Source organism: Argentina silus (assembly GCF_951799395.1).
Source record: "Argentina silus genome assembly, chromosome: 3".
Lineage (NCBI taxonomy): Eukaryota > Metazoa > Chordata > Actinopteri > Argentiniformes > Argentinidae > Argentina > Argentina silus.
The window spans coordinates 18471620-18499601 of NC_139657.1; the positions used below are offsets into that span (position 1 = coordinate 18471620).

The 27982-nt window shown below is 44.1% G+C and overlaps 1 protein-coding gene across 1 annotated transcript in view; it reads right to left on the bottom strand.

The window, feature by feature from the left end:
* The window catches only part of tmtc2b (transmembrane O-mannosyltransferase targeting cadherins 2b), a gene marked incomplete at both ends in the record, with an annotated part of 96070 nt that overhangs the window by 2540 nt on the left and 65548 nt on the right, over positions 1 to 27982 (bottom strand). Inside the window, 9 exons of the mRNA XM_083667249.1 lie at positions 3395 to 3458; positions 7316 to 7430; positions 8618 to 8699; positions 13024 to 13145; positions 15836 to 15914; positions 16356 to 16540; positions 17910 to 17995; positions 18622 to 18736; positions 20744 to 21587. Coding sequence (XP_083523375.1) covers positions 3395 to 3458; positions 7316 to 7430; positions 8618 to 8699; positions 13024 to 13145; positions 15836 to 15914; positions 16356 to 16540; positions 17910 to 17995; positions 18622 to 18736; positions 20744 to 21587 — 1692 coding nt within the window. The remainder of the gene's footprint in view (positions 1 to 3394; positions 3459 to 7315; positions 7431 to 8617; positions 8700 to 13023; positions 13146 to 15835; positions 15915 to 16355; positions 16541 to 17909; positions 17996 to 18621; positions 18737 to 20743; positions 21588 to 27982) is intronic.

A 27982-nucleotide genomic window follows, 5' to 3' on the forward strand; every position in this document is an offset into this window, starting at 1 on the left:
TGATAAATAAATCAAACTAGCCTCTGGAATAATCCCATTGTCCCTCAGAGAGGGCCCCTCTCGTGTCCCATTACGGACATAAGAAAACACATTCACTGCAGATGCCGCGGCCAAAGTAAAGGCTGGCACGGCCGCCGTTCCCACTCACGCTGACTCCAATGTGTTAAAGCGTTTAATTACCAGACAAAAATTAATTTGTGATTCCGTCTTAGAAACGAAATGCTTTTGTGACCACAGACTGGTTCTTTGTAGCTAGAGTGTAGTAATGTTCCTAAAGCTGGGGAAAGGAGAAAACGTTCACAATTTAAGAGAGCAGCTAACCAAAGGGCATGGCTAAATGGTCATGGTAATTTTGAACTGACTTAAGTAATAAATTACCCTGTATTTGACCCTGCAATTGAGGGTCAGACCGCAGGATTTTTAGGAAGGTTTAGGGACCAATTTGCAAGATGGTCTTTTTACTAGATCCAGAAATATGCAAACTAAAATTGAGACACAGAAAGAGAGAGAGAGGGGGGGGGGATATGAAATAGTATGTTATTGCTCCTGTGGTTTTGTTGGAGTGGGTCCTACAGTGTGTGAGGTGGAATTCCCCTGGATCACCTAATGGAGGTGCTCATTCATGTTGGTCTGAGACACTGTGAGGTGGAGGAATCACTCAGACCACAGAGCAACAGAAGTCAGGGTGGGTGGCTCCTGTTTCAGCACTCTGACAAACAGAGGTAACAACACACAACCCGGAGGGGCGTTAAAAAACCACACACACACACACACACACACACACACACACACACACACACACACACACACACACACACACACACACACACACACACACACACACACACACACACACACACACACACACACACACACACACACACACTATGGACATGGTTAGTCTTTAACCTAGGGCAAAAAGATCCATATAACCTAGGGTTTGTCAATTTTATATTCATGGGTCTAAATATGACAAAAATGGAGACTGAAATCAGGACATCACAACTGAGGCTCCACCAATTAATTTTCACTTCACTAATAAACAAAGTGTTCATTCAGTGAACACTGGATGAAGGTGGATTACCTTTTCCAAATCTCTGCACACACATTTGTGTGTGTGTGTGTGTGTGTGTGTGTGTGTGTGTGTGTGTGTGTGTGTGTGTATGTGTGTGTGCCTGCCTGTCTGTCTGTCTGTCTATTTGTCTTTGTCTGTCCACACATGTACGGGGTATATATACTATAATATACAAGAGTATGTACAGTAAACATGTTCCTGGGATTGATTTAGCCAAAATGTCTTGAGGAAACACATTGAGACCAGCTGTCGGGGTCCAGGAGGGAAGGACCAGGGGAAGTAAAGAGCTTTGACCATGGAGGAGAAGACCCCTGACTACTCTGGCTCAACACAAAGAAATACCATCATATGCTACATGTACTGTAGGCCTTCTGAAGCCCCAGACCAGATAACTCTACATGAGAGGGAATGTGGAACCCTGTGCATAGACTCCTGGGTCTCAACTCTACTCCCCCTCCTGCTTTTCTTTTCAATGCTGCTACAGCTGAGCTTCAAAAGAACCAATCCTGGTCCCCCTGCACCCCGGCCAGCCTGCAACCCTGGAGGAAAGAACATTGACCAGTCATAAACCCACTGTGAATAGGAATTTGAGGAGAGAATATCGAATCGGCATGGCAAGCACACATACTACAGATTCCGTCTCAGCGGCTGGTCTCAGCACAGCACCTAATTGACACTAAAGAAACAAACTTAACTGAACCGAGCTGAGCTGTACTTGGCTGGCCTGGTTACACATCCACCATAGCTGCTGAAACAGTACTGGAAAGGACCATGTGAAAGGAAAATATCTGAGCCAGCAGAGTATGGTTTGGGTTGGCCCTGTAGTGTGTAGTGTACGTGGGAGGGTTGAGGCATGAAAAAGCCTTTGTGTTTGAGGCAACTGTCCACTTCTACTCAAACTGAGGACATGTATGTCTACTTAATATGGATTTGCCAGAGCGTAGGAAGGGTAAGCATTCAAGCTAAATTATAGCATGAGATGACAAATGAAGATTGACAGAGAACATGGATCAAGTCTTGTCCCATCGGAGAGAACAAAGGAAAACACTAAAGAAGATGGATGAACCATATCACAGTCACAATATAGCCTGCACTGGGAGCCATCCAAATGGCGGGGGAGGCGTCCAAACAAAGTGACCGCATTTGGGCTGCCTCTGTTTTTGGACTTGGACTTCAAATGCATGTTTACATATTTGTGGATGCCAAGAGACTAAAATGCGAAAATGATGATGATGGTGATGATCTGTTCCTGAAATAGAAATGTAATTTTCTCTCTGTGACTCAGCCTATGTTCTGACCTTTAGATGATTCTTCTAACACTTCAACCATCACAAACAACAAATTGGAACATCTCAGTATGAAAGATACAACGGCTAATATCTTTAGCATCATAATTAAAGCAATTATAAGCTCCTATAATCTCAGCTGCTACTAACTGATACCATTTCCTTGTTGACTGTGCAACAACAGACAAACTGCCGTGCTTTCTTCCAACAGTAACAGCAACCTCACAGCAGGAAGTGAAATCATTAATATTAGTGCCACTTATGGCTCCACAGTTCACCTTCCCTTCTTTGCCTCCCTCTCTCTATGTATGCTTGCCTTTGAACTATGACAATAATGAGTACTGTGCCACTCTCTGAAAGGGTGGGAGGGGGACTTGATTGGCATAACCACAGGAAGCTCCATTGATGGCAGAGCACTGTATTTCCATACAATATATGTTAATCAACGAACCAAAAGGGGACCGTTTTAACTGTGTAAACTGTGTATTTTGTAAGCTATTATTTTTATTTCAATAGGAAACATTTCTGTTGGCTGACCCTAACTTCAGTGTTGTATGACACTATCCAGACACGCTTTGATTGATACTAGAGAAGTGATTCCTTCTAATCAGGAACAAACAGGGAGACCACAGGCCAAAATCCCCACCCACTCACCCCCACTGCAATTCAAACAAGTCTTTGCTGTCAAATTATCCTAAAACACTATATACTATATTTATTTTCGAGTCACCAAAGCCCCATGACTAAGTGTTATTATCATTATTCTTTTCAATCGGCGAACCTCGAAAATTGCCCTGGCCTCTCCTTTGAAGTCCCTGATTGATGCTGCACAAACAATCCTCTAAGCTTGGTCCAACTTAACCCCCGTCTGGCTCGTGTGCTGAGCTCCAGTGACAATGCAGGTCATTGTGAGAAAACAGACAGGGCAGTAATGCAGAGATGATGATTGGCGCGAGAGCCACCCAGTCTAGTGATTGCACAGTGTCCATCATGTTGAGTAATGATGGAGTTGTTAGGTTGTTTTGCTACTTACGTTGGGTCTCAGGCTGGCTGCATGTCCATAATACTTCTCAGCTACGTCGTTGAGGCTGGCTTGTCTGCAAAGCAAAAACAAAACAAAAACGGCAATTATCAGTCAGCTTTATTGCTGACTTCAGAGGAGACCTTGAACTTTGTCTGTTTACTAGTGGTCAGGGGTTAGGGGTCTACTGAGGAGAGAATGTGGCACAGAGACAAGAGGAACCAATCACATCAGGCATCCAAAGGTCTTTCATGAGACAGCACCTCAGGTTGAGTGGTGTACAGCATGACCTGATTATTTTCATTATATCAGAGGTCACGACCTCTGACCTATGGGGAACCATAATAAGCCTCTCATCAACCACGGCCTTGGTAGGAGTAAATACCACTTCAAAGGCAAGTGAGGGATTTTCCCTATCCTGTCCTGTAAGTACACATCTATTATTTTAGGTGCAGAAGGTTGGTGGAGTGGTGAGGATTGAGGACTGGGAAGGAGGAACTATTATCAAACATGCATGTGAAAAAGTAATACAAGTGTATCTTTGAACTTGAACAAATTTGTGGACATACGATTATTTAATCTACTGTAATCACACTGTAAATAATTATTGATATCCCAAATAGAACAGCAAAACCTGCAGCAAAATCCATAGAATAGGTAAAGGCATCTCCAGACAGATGGTTTGCCTGCGATTCCCCAAAGACTCAAGGTATTTAGTGTCTACAGACACTCCTATAAAAGCCCTAGTCAAAACAGGAATGTCTTCCACATGCTCATCATCTCCATGCAAAATACGCTCCTCTCCTTTCCTTCCATTACCTTTCTACCTGACTGTATGTAGGACTCGTTCCCTTTGGCCAAAAGCTTTTCCGTTTATGAATATTCCTATAAATCTGAAATCATTTTATAGGCCGCAGCTGCATTTCACTGATGGTAGCAATTGTCAATTGCAAACAGTTTAGCTTTGACAGAGTCAAGGGCAAAGTCAACGACTGCTGGCTCCAGAGCCGTGAGTCGTAATGATGAAAGCGAGACCATCTGAACTGGGGTTTCATTAAGGTTGTCTGGCCCTATTAGGGATCCTCTCCTCCATATGGGTTGCAGGAGAAGGGCATGTTCACATTCTTGAACAGCCAAGAAAATACCACAATGAATGTATACCTGAGATATACAGCATAAAGCAAAGATTCATTGTTGTCATATCCTTGTTGTATACTATATTCATGATGTGAGCAATCTTGATAGTCTTTCTGTATTACTGAGAGCAACACAGCATGACATTACACAAATTAAAAAAAACTAAAAACATTTAGGATTTTACCTTTAGCAATACATAATGACATTTAAATCACCACACATTCTAGTGTGTGTGTGTGTGTGTGTGTGCGCGGATGCTTTCCCCATGAGTTCACACCAGTTGTGGATGAATGACTGTGATAGAGGTCTGAGCTATGGTGTGAACTGATATGGTGAAGATGTTGTGAATGGATACAAATCTTGACATCATGTGCCCATAAAAATCTGTTCATGTGTGTAAAATGTAAACAAATTATATATATTTTTTATAAACACATTATGAGAAGTGAACTGGACAGCTGACACACCATGGGAACCAGGGCAACAGGACCTCCAATAGGAGAGGCAACTCGCAAGGGGACTGTGGAGGACAATGAAAGGCAAACTCAAGGGCTGTGAAACAGCTGCAGGGAAGAGAGGAAAGATACAAGAGCAGAAGGAGGAAGAGACGGGGGAAAAAATGATTGTTAGTGAATGAAGAGAACTCCCTGGATGGAAGATGTTTGACCATATTTCAAATCAGCAACATGACCACCGAGGCCTCTGTCTTCGAGCCCTGACATTTAGTAATGTAACAGTGCTTTATTAACCCCACAGCAGACCCACAGACACACAAATCACAAAAACTGAGACCATTACGCATGCTTCTAACGTTGTGTAAAAAATGCATATGACAAATTGCTTTCCCAAAAACAACCAGATACAGTGTCTGTGTAGTGTACTAGTCAACACAATCTCCAAATTATTACGTTCTGGTGAATCGTTTCGGCAGATCAGGAAATACGCTCTGGGGAATCGCATTATTTGGCTATACCAGCATTTGACCACCTGTTTTGACGTAAGATACGTCAAAGTCTTCAGATACATTGCGTAAGAGTTATGTGAATTACGACTTGCGTCTTACGACTTGCGACATAGTTAATGCAGTATTAAGCATTAACTTTGACTGGCTAAGGTGAGGGTAAGTTGTCAGGGGAAGGCATCAGCAAATATTAGCATAAGCATCAACAATTAGCAACAATTAGCACAAAAAAAAAAGTGTCCCCAGCGTGTTTCAAACAAGCAACGTTCGGGTCTCCCAATCATTTGGAGACTGGGTTGTAACTACTGCTACTCCCATCTGTCTTAAAGCAACGAGACACACTTTACACAAACTTCTAAGTTGTAGCCTTGCATTCTGTCAGAGTCTTGTGAGAGTGTTGTGACATCACACAGCAAACGTTGTGTTTCCCAGAGGGACTGGGGCTCTTAAAGGGCAGCGTTAGCCATCCCCCTGGGTCTAAGCACTCAGCCTGCCTTCCCCTCGTCTGCCTTCACTTGGCAGCTCAGGCCAGGTTTGGAATAACGTGCTGATTGTTTAAAGAAAGCCGGGGGAAATGGATAGCGAGGAAGCAAACTTGTCAAAGACCAAGGGCCCCAGAGAGCAATAAGAGACGTTTGCACATCTGAGGCTGCCGCCTCCTTTACACACACACACACACACGCACACACACACACACACACACACACACACACACACACACACACACACACACACACACACACACACACACACACACACACATACACACACACACACACAGACACACACACACACACACACACACACACTCCATTCCTCCTCCCTCACTTGCATCCCCACCAACCGAGGGCCTTCCACGTCTGCGTCCAAGACAAACACATAAAGAACATGAGCTCCAGAGGATCGAGATCCCATGCCAGCGTGGCGGTGGGGAGTCCAGGCCTGAGCCCCCTCTTTAGCAGCTAGGGGTCCGGACCCTGGAAGAGGCTCTCTGAAGAGAGGTGGCCAGTGGTGCACGTCCCCCTGGATCTGGATGCTATGGGGCGCCATGTGAGAACCAGCTGGATAAAGATATTAGTATACAGCTCTGTGACACAGCTCTTCTCTTTGCTAAAGAGAGACAAAACTACAAAAATACCTCCAGAAGAATTCAGTCACTCAAAACGTGCATTAATGGTGTTTGCAGCGATTATTTCCCACAGCTAGCAGTAGTAATTCTTACACAGAAAACCTTTAACCTGAGAAGTATAAACAAGATCTCCAAACTAGGGAATATAATATTATTGGCACTGTCTTCCCCTCGGTCTGTGTGTGTGGCATAGGCCCTACTGTAAATTGGCACATTTTGCTCTATTTACAAATTTCCACTCGCGGCGGCTTGTGCTGAGAACACACAACAGCTTGCGGTTCCAGGAGTGTTTCTGACTCAGACACCCAGCTGAACCTTGCTCTGATTTGGAAGCAGCTTTTCATGAATGAGCCAGAAACAGCAGAGAGAGAAAGCAGACAGAGGCAGACGCAGGCAGGCAGGCAGGCACGTACTGAAGCCCAGCGTGTTGCGCTAAGACAAGACGGCAGCTCTCTGGCTAAACCCAGCGTAGTAAATCCCACTGGCAGAGGAGTGGTGTAAGCCCAGGGATAAACCGTACAGACAGACAGTCCACTCGCAACCTCCCTCTCTCCCTCCTAACACCCTGCTCCTCCCTCAGCAATGGAAGTGTCCAGTCCACCCTCCCTCCTTCATATCCCCCTTTCCCTCAGCTATGTACTGTATGGAGGAGTATGTCTACTCAATCTCTTCCTCCATCCATCTGTCCATATCATCAAACACTCACCTGAGCATGTGCGCCGCGCTGAAGACCACATCAAACTCCCCGCTGTCGAGGCGCGCGGCCTTCTCCGCCATCTCAGCCGCTTCCAGCAGACGGGACTCCTCCAACAAAAACTGACCTGTAGACCGCCAGGGCGGGAGAGAGAACAGGAACACTGTGAGACGCTGTGGGATCCCTACCGAGAGATGGAAATATTGCCTTTGGCCTGGAGAGATAGTCAGCTAGGCAGCCCCCGTCCACCCTAATAATGATTTGCTGAAACACTAGAAATGAGCAGAGTGTACTATACCATCGCTCTTTGGCCATCGGTCAGCACCATTTGTCCAATTAGGAGATCTTGATAGGAATGTTTCTTTAACATTTGAATCGGCCAGACTAGAGTTATGTCTTCGGGGTTTTGTAATGCGGCAGATCCAGGCCTTTGTAGACCCCCCCACCCCCCCCCCCCTCCCTCCCCACCTAATGAGGCCTGAGTGTGGAGGCCTGATGGGGGCATGAACTGGGGTGGACCCCTCGGTGAGGGTCAGGTTTGGACTGGAATAAATACCCTGTTGATTTTGGTTAGCTCCATGACTGTACCATGCTCCAAAACCACTGGGCGAAACCAAGCATATTTTCCTGAATAGCTGTGGATGAAACCTAAACCTGACTACAGGCCTTAGGTGAAGGGCAGACTTCTGTTGCTCCTGACTGATTTCCACATAGTACTGTAAAGCACCTCCAGGTTACACACACTGCAATGGCAGAGGATAGGTTTCAATATGTCAACTCTGTTTTATTGGAGCGGTTAGGAATATGTGAAAGCAATTCCTTACAATATCAGAAAAGGAAATATTATTATTTCCTATTAACAGAATGGATCATACAATATGTTACCATTCATTATTTTGCTCAAAACAGCATGTCTACCAGGAAAGAAGTGACCCAAGTAGAGTTCAGATGGGGTGTGTCTTATTTTAATCAATCGGAGCCTAACTATCACACCTACAGACAGGGTAAACATCGTGCTACTGTAAGTGGAGAATACACTTTAACTGTCACGTTCCCTCTTTCCATGCCTGTGTACAGCATATGAGAACAATGTAAGGACATGAGGGTTCATCTTCATTGGTCATTAGTGAGAATATTCCCCCACGCTATCCTAGATAACTATCTTAGACCGGTAGACACGTAAGGCTCAGGGAGGAATGACCGGACACAGACAGAGGTCAGCCAGCGTTGTTTGTTCTAACAACCTGGAGGCAAGCCAATGGAGGTGTGTGTTTATGTGTGTGTGTGTGTGTGTGTGTGTGTTGCAGGACTTACCATAATGCATATAGCAATTTCCTTTTGTGGAGTCTAGTTGTATAGCCTTTAGAAAGTACCTCTCTGCTTCAGTCTTCTGCCCCTGAAAAAGAAAAGAAGTGAAATATATTGTCTTATATGTTAGGTGCTGTGCTATTCATTTCAACGTGAAAGCATCATCTTATGTGTGTAACGAATTTCTCTCTTCCAAGCCGCAAACCTAGAGTAACTATTAAATCTTAATAAGAAGACATAAAACACATGTAACAGTATTATTCTTTCAACACATTGTGTCATCCGAAAAAAGATTTACCGTCAAAAGTACACAATGTCATGCTTGGCACAGTTGCCTGCCCAGTGTAAGTAGCCATTAATTACACACTTATATCTGTACAAATAACACACTCCTGTGACCACAGAAAGGCTGTGTGTGTGGCCTGACCACTGCAGTCTGCAGAGAGATAGAGAGAAGGGAAAAAAACGGAGAGAAGGAGAAAGAGAGAAGAAATGAGACATAGGGAGAGAGAGAGAGAGAGAGAGAGAGAGAGAGAGAGAGAGAGAGGGGTAGAGAGAGACTGAGAGACAGACAGAGAGAGACAGACAGACAGACAGACAGACAGACAGACAGACAGACAGACAGACTAGAGAGAGCAGGTGAGGAAGTGAGAGAGATGACAGTGTAGAGGTTATTCCACAGGGAGTGACAGGGTGAGTAGAGCCTGATGAGGGGCAGGAGGAACAGTGACAGACGGGGCCCAGTGGACCTAATCGCAGAGGTCTCAGAGCTGGACCAATCACAGCTACAGTAACTAACACACACAGGGATGACCCAGAAAATCACAGCTGCCTATCACATAACACTGCATGGTCTCAGCTGTGCAATCACTAGGCTGTGATCAACAGTCAATGCTAGAATATATTGTATCGTTACTCATAACTATTGCCTGTGTTAGCATGAATATGGCACATGAAGACCAAGACAAGGTTTAAACTCAAGTTTAAAGAAGTCTATTGGCAACAACACATTTCTCACATAATTAATTTTAATTAATGTGAGAAAACCCACCCAGAAAAAGCGGCAAGACCTGCCTAAATATTACATAATCCAGTATAACAGAATAAATTACATGGAATGAACACCACTAATTCATTTTCATTTCAAAGGCTTTGAAAAGTAAGCTTTCATCCAAACAGTGCAATCAAAGCTTGATGACTGTGTGCCCTATGCATTTTTCATTGGGTTTACCTTCAATAACTCGACAATTTCCGAGTGTAAATATTGAGAGTGTGCTCTCCATTGATGTGATGGAAAAATCTGACTTGTACTAAGCACATGTTTAATGCAGCTCAAGGCGTGAAAGGAGCTGTAATCGTTCAAGTCTGAAAGACATCATTTCTGTACGCTTCCACGCTCAAATTCACAAATAGTACAAAGGGGCTCAGCTGAGGAGCAGCTGGAACAGTCATAACATCAGCATATTTCTATTTATACAATTTCAGACAAAAAGCCTGGCAGGATACCATGCGACTACATTATAATGCATTGGACATCATTGTTTGTGTGGTTTTTGATGGGTCTGGATTGTCTCCAGTACATACAGTTTGCATTATTGATACAGAGTAGAGAAGTGGGTAGATATAATTAGACTGAGAAGTGGGAAAAAATATACTCTATTTGTGGCTGAGAAGCTCTGCAGAAATGTGTAGAATGTACAAGTGAAATCTCCTTGTACGTCCTTGTATGTTTTGCTTTATTGGGCTTAGGAGTTCTATGCCTGAATTACGAATTAAGAATCATTTCAACGTAAAAGCGTATTAGCTTTCCCTCTCACAATTGTCAAGTGTTCGACCTCTGAACTGTGTGTGTGCGCGTGTGGGTGCGTGTGTGTGTGTGCGTGCAGCAGCACACAGCCCTACAGTACCACAGCAGCAGCAAGCATCTTAATAAATATGTGTCTTGAATGCTGAAACATAGGCTTCCACCCAGCTGTGTCTGAATGGACCCAGATCAATGAAACCCACAGCTCTCTCTCTCTCTCTCTCTCTCTCTCTAAAAGTCCTGGAGGGTGTTTGGTGAGGGGGATGAAAAACCTAGAAAAGTACATAAAATGCAGCTAGCCCTCTGAAACGGCAATCATGAAATGTCAACCTCCCGTTAACTCTCTCCACTTCCCATTCAGTTCAGCTGATTGTGTGGGTGCAATATCCTGTTTTCGCACATACTACACTGATTGTTAGCGCTGAGTCTGACCACCTAATCTCACCGTGTCATCAGACGCATAACAGATGTACCGCTGCTGCGGCCGTCACCGAGGTGATTCTGAATGGAGTCTGCATCAGGAAATGACTTGTCAATGACTGAATCCAATAACATCACCACCACAGGGTCATCCCTGACCCTCAGCGCACCGCTACACACACACACACACACACACACACACACACACACACACACACACACACACACACACACACACACACACACACACACACACACACACACATGCGCGCCCACCCCCCCAGGGTGCCCGGAGGAGCGGCAGAGGGGTCAGCACAGCAGGAGGATGACACTGATCTCTGCAGTGCGCAACACGTCCCCTCTCCTTCCCCACTCCCAACTCACCTTGGCCTCCCCAGCCCCTCTCCCAACCCAACCCCCCTGCCAGGATCTGACCCTAGGACCCCTGATAGGATGGACGGTTCTTCATCACTCACAGTGGGGGTGAAAGGGGGGGGGGGGGGGGGGGTGGTGGTGGTGGGTGACGCTTCCCTGGTGTTGAGTTTGATCAAGACTAAACACAGTTGTCAGTGAACATACAGAGTATCCAGTGGTATGGCTGAATATACCACAAAAGGGGGTCAGGATGAGGCTGAGAGAGGTGAAGTGAAACACAAACATGGAAGGGTAGAGTACTGGTTATATACAGTCCTGAGCTACAGTATGAACTCCCCGCTCTCCACACAATCAATAATCCCTTTCTTCAGTAAAACAAAATCTCCTTCTTGCTCCAGTGACTTTCACTCTGTCTCCTCTAAAAAAGAGTATCAGCTCTGAGTGATGCCTTTTTCTATTGGATTATGTTCTGCCCCTAGTGTACATGCTGACAAAAGTAGGTTTCAGAGAAATCATGGTATCTCGGGGGCTTTTGGTACAGAACCAATTCATGTCGGCTTAACAAGTTACTGTTATCTTTACTGCCAGCGAGGGTTGTTCTTTAAGGTGACCAATGTTTGATACCATTCCTCATTCCATCCCATGCATTACAATGAGGCTGTCCTCCGATTTCTACCACCATCTGCTTGCACTGAAACTGACCACCCCTCTCTGATTTCACACAAAGAAATCAATCTGGGAAGGTTTTGTGGCTAAAGTCAATATAGAGAATTGCAAAGTACAATCTACTACCATTATTTCCTTATATAGTACATGATAGTGACTGACCAAGATATATATTTGTGTGTGAAACAACACCTTGTAGAGAGACACATTCATGTCAGCATGTAAGATTATGGTCAAATCTAAGAGTGGATAGAATATACTAAATTTTGCTGATACAGCGGATAAGCAGATTCCTCAAAACTGAAAATTACAATTAAAATATACACAAACCAAAATAACCGCTGACAAAACTGGTAGTTATTTCTCCATAGTACAGCACTGCAGTCATTACAATCCCGTATCAAAGGTACACTTCTATGCCAAATTGTGAAACAGGATGTAAACCAGGATCCCCATTTATCCTGATGGCCCTGACCTTGCAGATGAGTGGGACTTGAAAAGGGCTCTGTTGGAGGGGTGGAAATGAGACGAGACAGGGACAGGAAGGGCCCAGTCGTTCAGTGGTGCTCCAGAGCCCATCCCAGGGCCTTTGAACACATTTATGCCCTGCTATCAAGGAGCCATCAAGGGCCAGACGCTAGGAGACAGTGGCGTCAGCCTGGACAGAGAGGGAACACCACTCCTCTCTCCTCTCCCCATGGCCTCCACCCCTCTACCTCTGCCCTGGCCCACCAACACAACCCAACACAACCTCCTACCCTGTGCCTGATCTGTCACTGCTCACTGTATGTATGCCTCCACCACAAGACCCCCTCTATGTGAACTCTGGGACCCAGTGAACTGCCTCTGCACCTCTCCACCCCTGCCATGCATCACACACACTGCCTTCCCACACACACACACACACACACACACACACACACACACACACACACACACACACACACACACACACACACACACACACACACACACACACACACACACACACACACACACACACACAGGCTATTGATTCACTTTGTTGGAGTGGACACTTCAATAAAGTATAAACACCCTCTACATGTGAAGAGGAGGCTGATGAGGGGTAAGAAGAGGATGAGGGGGAGGAAGAGAGGGAGGAAGAGGAAGAGGAGGATAGTCTTACCGTGAGGGCCAGGAGCTTGCCGTAGGTCAGGTGGGCTGGGATGTGGTCTGGTTTGGCTCTCAGGGACTCTCTGTACCAGTGCTCTGCCTCTGCCAGTTTGTTCAGTCTCATGTATGCCTCTCCTGTGAGGGGAAGTGAAGGGTCAGGTCAGCTGGTTAGAGGTCAGGGTTTAGGGGTCAAAGGTTAAGGAACCACACATCTTCCCATTGTCTCACTGAGGGGGAGTAGCCATGCTGAGAGGTAGGCCACCACTCCAGCGCACTTTGAAACCTGACACCAACCCCAGTGTTTTTATTAGTTAAAGAGGGGTTTACAGGCTAGGGTCAAACCCACGCTTAACAAAGTAAATGTGAACATTTTAATTTGTTTGACTGTGTTGGATATCTATCCAACAAAAACATCTTAGAGCAACATTTTGAGTTGCTCCATTTCTTTAATTCAATAACAAACGGTTCATACCCATGACGAACAAGAACAAATAATCACTGATCACAGTATTTTGATCCCTCCAAGAATTGGAGGTGGAGTTTTGTGTGAGGGCTGCTTCAGTGTAGGAGAACGGGTCTGTCCCCCTGTCTGCTATGGCTGAGCTGGGCTGAGCTGGGCTGGTTTTATGATATGGTGCTGATGACATGAGCATAAACACACTCACTGTTCCTTCAGACATCATCTGATACCTCCTCCAGCCTTGTAGCCCTGCTCCCACCTGAAACAACAGCTCTCTCTCTCTCTCCTGCCCTCACACGTATTATTACAAGAATTTGACGACACATCCCGGTAATTGGGGCAAACACAGCAAAACAATGTTTGAAATGCAATTATTGTAGGAATAATAAAGGGACAGGGTCACATGACACTGGTAAGATTTCACATGAACTTGTAACATGGCTCAGTTTTCAATCCCACACCCATGTACTCTAGAGGGCCAATTACAGGATGTGTAATCTAGATGGAACATTTAAAACGCTGGGGATTATGGCTAATCATTTCCTTGATAAGAAACACAGATAACCAACAGGTGGTCGGTGATTAATCACAACCTGTTGACCTCTGAGGTGAGGAATGACTGGTAATAATACCATGTATTATGTATTATAATACCTTCTAATACAGGGTACACAAGGATGTTAGCAGTATCACATATAGGAACTCACTCACCCACAATAATGCTAAAGATTAGCATAGATAAGTTTGAGTCTTTTATCCAGTTTTTGTTTTCCAAGTTTCCTTAATATTGGAGAGGGTTTTTTTTAAACTGTTATCCATCAGTACAAATCATTTTAGAACAGATGCAGTATGAGATATACTATGAGATTGTTGGATTACAGAATCTGTACACTTCATGTATTTCCTTGTCAGCAGTTAACATAGCCCAGCATAACAACTGATTAAGATACTGAAAGGGCAACATTGATATCTTAATCGAAATATAAGTCAGACATCTTGTCATGTACAGTCAGAAATGGCAGAGGACTTAAATCCCTGCTGCATTTAAATCCCTACAGTATGTGTCCCTACAGTATGGTGTTGGCAGGGTTAAACTGGAGTTTTGCTCCTCTAACCCATACCATACCATAGAGCTGTGTGAGGGGATCACAAACATGGACGTGGAATTTGAAGAGACACACATTCCAAGGAGTTGAAAACATTGGAACATTCCATGGCATACTGGAGAATGTGGAGAGCTGGAGCAGGTGATCTACACTTCAGTGTCTGACAAACCACAAAGGAGCACCAGAAGGACTTGGATTGTAAATAGATATGAACAGGTGTGCCAAACATTTAAATGAGCTCCCTACAGTAATAAGCTCTGGCTTAAAGGAAATATGTGCAGCTTTTAAAATGTGAGAAGCATTTTGGTCAACATTTTTGACATAATCTCAGCACCTCTGTCAGGCTGAATTTGGCTCCACTGTTGAACCAACTGTACTAGGGGGTCTTGTTGGAATTCAGCCTCTCCAAATTCAATGTGTCTGTGTGTGTGTGTGTGTGTGTGTGTGTGTGTGTGTGTGTGTGTGTGTGTGTGTGTGAGAGAGAGGGTGTGTGTGAGAGGGTGTGTACAGTATGTGAAAGAGTGAGAGAGAGAGAGAGAGAGAGAGAGAGAGAGAGAGAGAGAGAGAGAGAGACACAGAAACACAGAGAGAGCATGAAAGAAAGAAATGGGCTGGCACAGAGCAAAGGCTAGAAGCAAGGCTGATAATGGCCTTTGAGTGACAAGAACGTGAGTGGAACTGGGGGTCACTTGTAATGGAATATTATTGTTTTTCACAATCAAAAGTCACAACTCAGTCTGCAGCTGCTTTCACAGGACTGTAACAGGAGGAGTGAGGTTATTATTGCAGCGGAAAGCGAATTAACTGTGTTAACGTGCTGCGGAAACCTCAACATCGGGGGCTCAATGGACACGTTGAGAAGCAGCTCCACACCCTAACTTCGAAGGTGGTTTACGTGTCCTTCAAAAAATGTCCAATCCCGGCTCTAGATTTAAAACAATTTATGAAAACAGAGCACCTTAAAACAAACTGCCTTGGGCAGAGTCTACCCATATAACCCCAGCTAATTTCTAATGCTCACTGAAAGCCCCAGCTCAGATGACTAGCTCAGGACCTGGCACAATCAATATGACTAAGTCCTGTAAACCTTCAGATGGGGTACGTTCCAACAAACTAAGCCAGAAAGACATAGAGTCAAGGAAACAGCCAAAACTACTGTTACACATTTACCACAAAACACCCACACTTATAACACATCCAATACCTCCACTCACAAAACAGCTTGTGTTAGGGTCAAGGAGAGGGAAAATTGCACTTACCCATCATGTTATAGAGACTCTGAGGTGCAAATTGCCTTGGCATTTTCTGTATTGCTTCTTTATACACCGAGAGGGCCTCCTATGCATAAAACAGAAGGGACCAATGCATTAGGAACGAGGGGCCAGAGAGGCTGGGGCAACTAGTCATTTCTCCTCCACAGCCTCAGTCCTGACACGCTGAATACAAGCGTGGAATCGGGGGTCGCTGGGATGGTGGTTAACACTGAGGGGAGTAGAAAGGATCTATCCTCCGCGCCATGCCCAATCAGAGAGCTACTGCAGTGTCACACACCACAGGCTCTCTACAGGCCCAGTGATTCACTATAGGGTATATTAGTGTTTAGTGTTTAAGGACAGCAAAAACTGGGTCCACATTTCTTTTTGTAGCCAGCACTAGCACCTCTAATTCAACTAATCAGGGGCTTGATGATTAGGTAAATCAGGGTTAGGGTTAGCGTTAGGGTTACCCTAACCCTAACCCTACCCCCCCCCCCCCCCCCACAACCTACGGTAGACCTACCTCCTGATGACCCTGCTCGTGCAGCAGCTTGCCCATGTTGTACAGACAGCTAGTAACGGAGCTCTTGTGGGCATGGGGGTCCTTCAGGTTCTCATCAGGGATGTCCGCGCAGGTGAGGAACGTTCGCTTGGCCTCGTCCAGACGGCCCTGGTTCATCAGGACGATGCCTGTGTTCAAGTAGGCAGCTGTGGGGAGAGGCGAGGAGAGTCAGGAGACATTAAGTGATCAAAATGCAGCTAGCAGAGTAATTAGGCTCTGAGGGCCTGGAACAACTCCCTACCAAGCCTGTGTGAATAAATTGGCCTTCTACAGTGGATCAATGGGAAGCCTCCTCCATGGGGTGCCAACACATATTCACATCTCAGGGGGGATCAAACTGGATCTGAGTCTGTGGGTTGGAACGTACAGTACAAGCTCCATTCGTATCTGTGTATCAGAGTGTCATGATTAACTGTACACTGAGTTCTGTTAAGGCCCTCTCCTCTCTAGTGCTTTGTTCCTCTAAAGTGGACAGGTCAAGCAGCAACTTCAACCCAATCATCCCTGTCTGGGAATAAAGGCCTTCACACTGCATATACTATTCACCCTGGCTAGTGTGCTGCTGAAGATTGTTGTCAGGGTCTGTATATCAGAAAGGGAATGGATAAATGGAATAGCAGCAACTTCCAGTTCCAGTTCCTGTGCAGACAGTGTTAAAATAACAATCGCAAGGCCTTTATCAAAAGAGCTCTATGTAGCACTGTCGGTTTTGAATCTTTTATAACCAGACTTTGCGCCAGCTGTCAGTTCAGCCGTGCATAATGGTACAACCTTGAGAAATGACTTCTATTATCACACTCTCATTTCCATTCCTTACTTACCATCCATACCACAGCTTTAGGTAATTAATGAATTTCCTTATCACCAGTAATAGATGGAAAAATTGCACGCAGACCAAGTTTAATCATCATCTTGATTAGAATTAAAATTACTCTTTGGAAAACAAAGCAAGGGGAATCAATGACGTCCTGTTTATCTGTGAAATGGTTGATATCTAAAACAATGATGAATAATTTACCACATAGGCAGTCTAGGGTGAGAGTGACTTGTGCTAATCGGACAAAGTGACAGCTGAAAGATAATGATAATGAGCTAACATGAAGTCGCATAAACAAGTCAGTTCAAGGTAAGACAGCCAAACTTGTATTTGAAGAGAGGGAGTGAAAATGAGAAAGGGAGAAAGGGAGATAGGGAGAGAGGAGGAGAGGGAGATAAGAAATAGGGAGAGACAGAGATGGGGAGAGAGAGGGGAAGAGGGACAGAAGAGGAAAGAGGGAGAGAGGGATTGGGGTCTGACCTGGATTCATAATAAATTAAATTATGCAATCCTTTAATCTGTTGTCATGAGTGGGTTTTGAAAGCCAATCCAAAGGCTGAGTTGAATCATGAATTCAGTATTGTAGCTGTCTGTGCATATAGACCCTCCCTCACCCCTCAGCCTCATTCGCTGTTGCCTGGATACAGGCGCAATCACAAGAGCTTGAAATTGCCAATAAAAAGAGGAGCTGTACTTACAAGCCAGAGTTGGCCGGCTCCCAATCGCCAGTTTATAGTAGTGGAGCGCCTCTGAGAATTTGTTGTTTTCTTGTAGCAGCAATCCGCTGAAATAGAAAAAAGGGGCAACATTTAGGGACTATGAGAGCTAAAACTTCACACAAGTGACAACTGCAGTCAACTGTCTCTGTTAAGATTGGACTGAATAGTAGAATAGAGCTTTCTTGGGTTCTCAGGTCTCTATTTTAAAATAGATGGTATCTCAATAAGATTGACCTGTGTAAATAAAGGTTACATGGAAGGACAAGTGATCAGTCAAGTCAAATGTCTCTAACAAGATGAGAGTGAATATCAGAACAGGACAATACATCTGCAGCTCATACATTAGAAGTGAGAGTTCTGTGATAAATAGTTTTAACACTTAAAGCGCTGAAGCTAATGTGAGTATTGGCCACTGATCTGTACTGTATATACAGGGGTATATAGATTATTGGTATTGGCCATGCCTATTGGTCTGTTGTCCTGCCCTCAGGCTGACACAACATGATTAATAACAGCCCTGTCACAGAGACAACACTCAAGAGAAATACTACACAATTTCCTCTCTCTGAAGAGGGCTGATCAATAGAGACACATAGTGAAAGAGGAGACAGTTCTGCATGCACACGTATCTCCCCCCCCCCCCCCCCCCCCCCACACACACACACACACAGAGTCCTGTATGCACACTTACAGGTTATACAGCATGTCTGCCATGTTCCTACGGTAGTAGAGAGCGTTCCTGTACGCCTGTTCCGCCTCCCCCATCTTACCCTGGTTCTTCAGGACATTCCCAAGGTTCCCCCATGCTGACAAGGGAGAAAGAGGGTCAATCAACACTGCTGCAAGCCTCTTTGGACCACTAGCTCTCTCTGCCTGCCTGGGGTTAGGAGTTCCTAGTTTCTACCCTCCTCAGAGGGCATTGTGCTGGCGTGGCCCTCTGCAGCTGGCACTCGACTGGCCCGGAGACGAAGGACAGAAAGAGCTGACACACCAGGGAGGCTTTGTGTCGGAACTCCCAATTATTCTCCAACAGAAGAGGAATGGAACTGTGGGGTTCCCTGCCAGTGCTCGCTAGCAGAATGAATGGCATTACTGTAGAATGGATTGTAGAGTAATTGACAGGTAGAATGAGGTCGCCAAAGGTCATTATAGACTGAAAATTATAGAAATTCATCTGGAAGGCAGGGATACAATGGAATCAATACAAAATATCTGGGTACTGAGGGGAGTAAATGGTATAATAGCTAATTTTTCAGTTGTCAAATGGTATTTTCATGTGAAAAATATCTTTCTATTGATTACTGTTTTAAGTCTGGTACAGAATACGAAGCCTGACAACCGAAATGTCTGACTAGTGTTTCTCTTCAAATTTTGCTTGACTACTAAATCAATATTGTAACTAAGGAAGGACAGTTGGGATCCATCACATACACATACAAATGGTCTTAAGGCACTATTTAACATGGTCATATCCACCTGAAGGCCTGAACACAGAGTAAACACACACTTAGCTTACTCTGAAATGACTGACAGTGAATAATCTGTTCCTAAGACATTGCTTCTTCTGTCTCTCCTGATGGCAGTATAGAATGGGAAAGTCAAATAGTGAGTCATTTGAGTCCCACATTTATTTAAATATATTGAGTGCTCACTCTATGCCAAAGGCTCTTTTGCATGTATTTATTGATTAAAGCGTCTATGTGAGATATCCCAAAAGTCGCAAATTCAATATTAGTAAAGCCAAGCAGAAAAACACTTCCCCGAGAAGAACACACTAAATTGTACTGTCAATACAGTGCTGTATCTTAAAAAGGAAAAATACTTCAAGAAATACAGTGTAGTGCAACCAAAGAGTTGATCTGGCATAGGTTTCCATTCAGTGTGGCTTTGTTTTACATCTCTGTTCCTCTATTTTCTCATCTGAAACGGCTCCCAAGGATTAACGTAGTGTGTCACTATCTACAGATCGCCCCATTGCGTCTAATCACACGTATCATGTCAGAGAGCCAGGATCGTTGCTGTTAGTCTGTGCTGCGTTGCCAGGACAAACAGCTGTCAGGCCTCAGCTCAGCTCTCCTCTGTCGCAGAATCTGAAAGGGAAATTAGCTAACACAACATGTCCTGCCCTTACCTCGTCCCTGGACCCTGTCTAAGGCCCAGCATCTCAGGAGCACAGGAACTGTTATCTTTGGACGGTGAAGATGACGACCTTGAATTTGAATCTTTGAATATTCTATATTTCCTCATTGCCAATCAAAGAGGAATGTCAGTGAAAATGCCCTCCAAAGTCAGAAGGAGCGTCTAGCCTGTTATTACAGAGGATTTAATGTTTTTTCAAAGGAGGACTTGTGTTAAAGAGTCCTTCAGGCATTATGTACCGGAGGTCACAGACTTCACACTAGCTAACAGAGAGTGGTTCATCACACCACACTATGCTAACATTAGAAGGCACATTTTGAAACTTTAAAGAGGGAGTATCACTTCACATAGTCTCGCTTCAGGGCATACAGGGTCAATCTGTCAACATATGAGAACTTGAAGGATGGTGTTGACGTGAGATCTTTTAGAGGCAGCTCTATGCTGAATTATTCAATGCAGAAGTAATGACAGCTTGTATGACATCACACATGTTATCCCATTCAACCTCTTACTTAAAAGCACTCTCAGGCTGAATCATAATGTGATGGGTCTGAGAGGCTCAGTGTGTATGTCTGAGAGAGAGTGAACGTGAGAGAGATAGATGTGTATGTGTGCATGTGTGTGTGTGTGTGTGTGTGTGTGTGTACAATATGTGTGTCAGTGTGCGGCATTACCTTTAGCAGGGTTCACATATATCCCTGACTTGTAGAGCATCTCCTCGTTCTGCCAGTCCTGGTTCCTCAGTACAGTTTTGATCCCAAACAGCAGGACAAGGGCAGCGCTGCAGTACACCAGTACAGTCCTGGAGGACCTGCGTCTCAGTCTGACATACAGGGCTCTCATCCCCACCGTCACCAACAGGCAGAAGCCCATGCTGGGGATGTACAGTACCCTCTCTGCTATCACAAACCCTACGTAGAAGAACAGGTTGGTGGCAGGGAGGAAAGGGATGGCCAAGAGGCCCAAGGAGAACACCACTACATTCTCAGTGGTGGGCAGCGGAGTCCTCAGTGTGTAGTGCTTTTTAGTACCGTTTTGTGCACTCGTGTGAGACTCTGGCTCCAAGTTTGTGTGCTCCTGGTCGTTGTGGTGGTAGCTGTGTCCGTTAGTGTTGGACTTCCCATTCCCATTGGTTATATGGTGGGCTTTGCCGTTGGTCTCCTTGCCCTTACTGGTCTGGCGGGTACGAAGACCAAACCAGGCCAGGAGCAGTAATCCCACATAGAAGGCCACAGTATGAAGGTTCCTCCAATCGGCGATGCCTCTGATCAGAGGCAGAGCGTCCATGGACCAATCGAAGCTCAGCGTGTCTGGGCAGAGTAGGAGCCATACATTGACCGCAGGCAGGTAGAGGAAGGTCAGCATACGGGTGAGGAGGGACGGGGAGTCCGCCGCGGGGTTGTCTGAGTTGGAGAAGTTGGGAGGTTTGTTGCCCATCCAGTAGAGGCGGCAGGCCAGCAGCACAGCCCCCCAGGCAGCCAACAGAAACACACTCAGCAGCAGGTTGACGTTCCTCCTCTGGAAGACAGAAAAACAACAATATAGTTGAAAATCTCAATTGACTGGAAAAAGAGCAGCAAACGGCAAGAAGAAATATTTTGAGAGGCGAGAGCCAAGGTAGTTTTCTGGTTGGTTTGTGATTCTCTGACTCTTTGCATTTGACTCTGAGCCAGGCCATGTTAGTAAATTGAGCATAAGATTTAATATAATTTGGATTTCTGACCTTGCTCGCTTCAACTGGAACAACAACTCAAGAATGCATTTATGGTTAGTAAATGGAAAAGGAACAAACACTGGTGTGTTATGTAACGTAATCTGGAACAAAAATGTAGTTCATGCACAATTTGGTCAGGCAAGTGTTGTATATGCAGCTTTAGGAAGTGTTTCAAGAAAAGGGAACTACAATGGTTTTTACTGTTTTGTTTTGGCTGTTATGTTGGCTTTTAAATGCCCATGAACAGGAAGAGATCCGTTAACAGTCAATTTCTTTGTTACTGGGGCTTATAAACCAACAAAGGAGAAATGCCAACACAGCACGGTGACTTTATCTTTTATTCAAGCCAAAATAATGACAGCTATGCTGGATTCATTGACTACGAATGAGGCCTTACATCACAATGTTCAATTAATCTGTATTATCTTTCTCTTCACACACCTGGACTCTGTGGACAAAAATAAACTCAGAAATATGGCCCCTTCAGACGCACCTATCCATCATATTACAGGCCTGATATTAAACATCTGAATCCCTGCATGGAAATTATTATGTATTTATACAGTGTTCAAATCTTTTACACTTTTGGTGGGAGTATATTGAAAAAAAAACTGGACCTATATTGTTCCCAATAGAACTATTCCACTGCAGGATCAACTGGCCTTTCTTACTGTGTTTATTTTGGAAATCTCACTCCAGCTAAAAAATCTTTATGGCTTCCTTTCCACAATAACGCCAACTAATACATGCAGAGAAACATCCATTCATTCATGCCCTGCAGCGGTGCTGCACTCTCAGGAACAGATGATCTCATACCTGTACAGTCCAGTACATACCTACAGAATAAGCCTTACATACACATCATACCATAGCCATTTAGATTCATTGACTGATACTCTATTAAGAATGGAATGGAGAGGATCGGATCAGACAGCTTATCACATTGCAACATTGCAAAGGCCTAGAGCTGAAATTGTCTCCCTGGAGGCTTTCATTCTCATCATTCCTGGGCTGGGGGGCAACGAGTTAGAAAAATTAACTAGAAATGAATTATAATAATATAATACTTTTATGAGTATTAACAAGTTACTCTGTTCAAATATTGTAATATAATTACAGTTACTTTTTCAAGTAACGCATCAGTTACTTTCAGAATCATACTACTGGCGTGTTATATACAGTATTTGTTTAAAAAGCCTTGTCTCCTACGGAAGCCCTACAAGGCCATGTATTCATAAAACATTTTTACATTTAGTTTTTTACATTTAGTAACATTTTAGTTTTCCAGTGACAAATTAAATTTGTTTTCTCGTGATCTTCAGTTATTTATGTCATTATCAAGGTTCTCCTCGGGTACCCCTCTGTCCCTCAAGGCATCAAGGAATTAATACATTTTGGTGCAGCTGAATGACAAAAGTGTAGTTGTCAATCTGACAGTGTGACAGACAGACACAGCTAACGTTACGCACATGACACAATTTTTAACGTGCAATAATTCATTCATTCATTAGTCATGTCAAGTGTGATGCAGTTGGAAATCTCACGTTACATTTATTCGTTATCTCGGGAAAACAACATTTTGTGCCTATAACTCGAAATCTCGAGAAAATTATCCCATTACCTTGGGACAACAACATTTGTTATCTCGAGATAATGAGATAAATAACTTGGAATCTTGAGAAAACAAAGAAAATTAACTTTTATAAATAAATCATTATCACGGGAAAACAGAGTAAATTCTTTTTAGGAATACCAGGGCCTTTTAGGGCTTCCGTAGTCTCCAACTAAGGGAATTCATGCTGTAACTTATTTCCTGCTGTCGCAAAGCTGAAAGTCAAAGAAAGATGGCAGCTGTGTTGTAATAATTCATTGAAATAAAAGGCATAATGTCAAAGGGATTACTTATCATCAGGGATGATATCAAACAAACTCAATCAAACAGGTACTAGAGGAAAGTATACACACTATTCTCTATATGCACACTATTCTCTATATATACACTATTCTCTTGCTAACGTTTGTATAAATACAGTATCTAACCCCTCTTCACCATTTAAATAATAGCAAGCCATGGTCACCATTACAACTGAAAATCCATTTAAATCCATTTAATGTGGCCGTTCCATCTCTGAATGCCTCAAGGATGATATGAAGCATCTATGATCATATACTTCACACTGCGTCGGCGCTAGGAGTGGACTATTGATTTCTCCTTCTGTCTTTTGTCATTGCAGATTGATTCAGTGAGGAAAAGCGTGTATCCTACAGGGAAATCTGACCGAGGGGGCAACTCTCCTCTCATCTCTGTTGATGATTAGTACTGACGTACAGAAAGAGCACTATTCCCCCTGCAGTCAGTGACAGTAGAGAACATTGAGAGACGGTACAATACAGAGATTCCACAACCCACAAGTCATGCAATTCACTTAAAGAGATACAGTACACACACAATACACACAATACAATACAATACACTAAGAGAACAAGTCATTCATGTCTATACTATAGGAATCATAAGGACACTATTAGATGAAACTCCAACCTGGTTGGCTGTAGAATTCACAATTCATCACTTCATTCTAGATTTCTTGTTAGTATAGCCACTTGATATATTTACTTGTGTATGTTTGTGAGTAGTATAAATCTGTCGTACATGTATATAAAACGACATGTCTGAGGGTTATAACTCTTCATGACTGTTTGTTCCCCTGACATCTGGTTTAGTTGAGCAACGTCCTGTTGTGAACAAAACAATGAAAGGTTTTCTCATGCATATACCATGCATTAAAACTATTATGAACTATAGACACAAGCAAACTATCTGAGTTACTATGTTATTATCATATACCATCAGATCAACAGTAGGTCTATTCCTAGCCAGGGATATAATTTGGATTGGTTCCAGAACAGTTCTGAGTCTGTTCTCCTGGGATGGTTCAGTGGGCTGTACAGGCCCCTATGGAACAGGTCAGAGGCGCACGCTCGTAAGCGGTGCCCCCGATGGCAGCTGCAGTCGGCAGGCTACAGAGGCAAAGCAGAACAACGGAACAGCTTGGCTGAAGAGAAAGACAGAGCCAGCCAAGGACTCTTTATTCCTATCTCAGGCCCTATAATAATCCACATACTAGAGAGTAGTATGCATAATGGTGCATTCATCCACGGCACTTGTTGGAAACTACCGCAAAGTGTAGTGGTTCACTATGCTAACCCCCCCCCCCCCCCCGCCATTGGGCATTTTATATTGTGTCAGTTATGCAACAGTCAAAAACTAACCAAACTGATGTTGTGCAATGGTTAAAAAAACGAGTATTGTTTTTTATATGTCAAAATGCAAACACTGGAGCTCTGTAGCTTATGCAATGTTGGATTGACATTGTTATTTGATGGTTGTTGGTTAGTCACATGTTGGTTGGAATTAACAGTTTATTAGATGCTGTTATGTGATGGTTATTTTTCAATGTTGACTTAAGGTTGTTAAAGTTCTTTTACAGTTCACATGCAACTGTAAATAGATAACATTTGAAAAACTATTATTTTTGACTGTGAGATGGTCTGATGCTGTCCGTCAACTGCCAATGTTAAGAAATCTTTAATTTTCAACCCATGATACACAATGTAGCAACGTTGGATGATGACCATCAAATGACAACCATAAGCCAACAAGGTATGATGGTATTAACACGTTCTACAGTGCAACATTGTCCCACAGTTATTTTCAATCGTCTCTCTAGGGTTGGCACAAGACAGTGAATAAACATCCTTTTACATACGTTTATACAATGTTTGGATTTAGACATTGCTGCACCATACCATTTTTCCATCATGACTGATATACAATGGTACAACCAAAAAACAATGTTAATACAACGTATAATTTTTTTTTTCTATAATGCCCATGGGGCCACTTTTCCTGTGCTCTGTAAAATGGAAATAGACTCCCTTGAGCCATGTGGTTCTTATTTGAGAGTAAGCCTGTTGATGGATGCTACCATACCTCCATATATGTATCTTACAGTTCATAACACTGTGTCTGCTGCAGAGATCCCCTTATCAAAAACCTTAAGTAAGGTCAGATCTGTCAGAATCATGGGGGAGACGTACTGTAGGTCTGACACACAGGGGCGTTGTTCCAGTACTGAGAATGCACCACTGTTCCAGAGGTTACTCTGTTGCTTGGCAACGGAAAGGCCACCAGTTCAATCCATGTCCCAATTTCTCACTAATTTGAGAGCAACTGTCAAAAGTCTTAGGGTCAGTTCCCCATGGTAACACAGACAGAAAAGGGGAAACAGATGAAGAGGACGCACAATATCACACATAAAGAATGTAGCATGACCCTTAAAATAATGAAAAATAGCAGACTATTAACAGTAAGTGTAATGCTTCCTTGATTAAAACATTAGGAATGATTAGTCTTTCATATTATCACATTCCCCCATAATCTTCTAAGTAGCACACACAATGAACTTGCCCTATGCAGTTAAACGATAAAAGCAATTAAAGCCAATGGGCCATAATTAATCTTGTCTTTTTATAACTGGAACCCACCATGAACTCTGCAGACTCCAAGGGAAAAACAAAGGAGTACTGGAGCACTGATTAATACAGTACAGCACAAGACAGAGGTATCTTGAGGAACACCATCATCAAAAGGTCATCTGCTGTAATGTATTTAAGGTAATTGTGTCAAGCCTGTGAGAGGACAGACTAAGACAGTCATGTGAGCAGGAGGGGCATAGAGACACACAGGGGAGGCTGATGGAGGCAGAACACGGAGGACGGGCTCACTGTAATGCATGGAATGGAATGAGGAATGGTATCATATCTGATTTCTACCTCCACCAGCCTCCCTTGAGACAGAGGGAAAGTAGGCAAGCAGCACCAGGACATGAAGCAATAAGAACCACAGCTATGTATTATAGGATCCTATGAGGAGTGAGGGACAAGGAGGAATGTGCCATGCCATGTGTGTTTTAGCTGACCGCTGCAGGGTTAGCCATCGAGTCAGTTCAAAGGACATGCCATGCTTATGATACACATAAACAGAAGGGATTATGGTCATCACACTATCACCTCTTGGAACAGTAATCAGCAAACAATAAATATTAACTGTACAGCTCAGACTTCAAAGATGACCTGACCTGATGATCTTAAGAAGAGTTTTGGCTGTATCTGTTTCAGGATCTAGAGCACGGTAGGGCAATGGATACTCCTTCTCCATTACAATAATACAACAAAAACAGACAGAGAACATGGGGTTATGAAGAATCGACACCACACCTGCCTCATTCTTACAAGAGGAAATGCCAAACAAACTTCATGGCAATGGATTTTTATGAGTTGTACATTTTGAGGGAAGAGTAAGCCAAGCCAAAAAAATGTTAATCTGGTTTTGGAGATGAAGTACCACAGACAAAGTCCAGCTCTCTGTTGAAATATGACATGCATAAAAAAGCGGATAGCAACTACAGGACATTTATGCTTTTCAACACATGTAAATCATCAAGATTCTTGGTGGCAATGAAATCCAGCCTATCCCACTGCCTTTAAATCCAACCATTGCCAACAATCCCTGTCCCCTGAACTTCATATGAACCTGCTGGATGTCCACTTAACTGTAAACCCTCACACAAATCGCATTAGGGTTTACACTACACTAAATCCATCTCTAAAATGGCTACAGTGGGAAAACCGCCTCACCACTTCTCAATCCAAACAAGTGTGATCGACTCTAAATAAGATGATATGGACCAGGGGATTAGTTATCCTGCTACAGTTCCCTCTCTGCAGGTTGTGGTGCCAGGGAGGTCAGTACCCTGGTGTTAATACCCACCCGCTGCCAGGGATCTGGCCTGGATTTACGAGGCGCTCGTCAGCAGACTCTCACGCTGCCCCTCAGGCCCCGGGCGGGGGTTTAAGACAGCACCTCGGTGTTTAGCCAAGGCGCACCGGGGGAGGGATTGGAGAGGAGAGGGGCTTCGTGTTTGGACAGGACGGAACAGGCCGGCGGGCCGACGGAGCTGGCATGGTGCCATGCTGTCCACGCCATGCCACGCTAACCTCACTCTGTGTAGCTGAGCTCGCTGCGCATGGCTGCCTCTACTCCTCCTTCTCCCTCTGCCAGGCAGATGTATCCCTTTTGTGATGCGACCACCCACCAGCAGAGCAGGAGGGCAGGGAGTCTTTCCTGCCTGTGTGC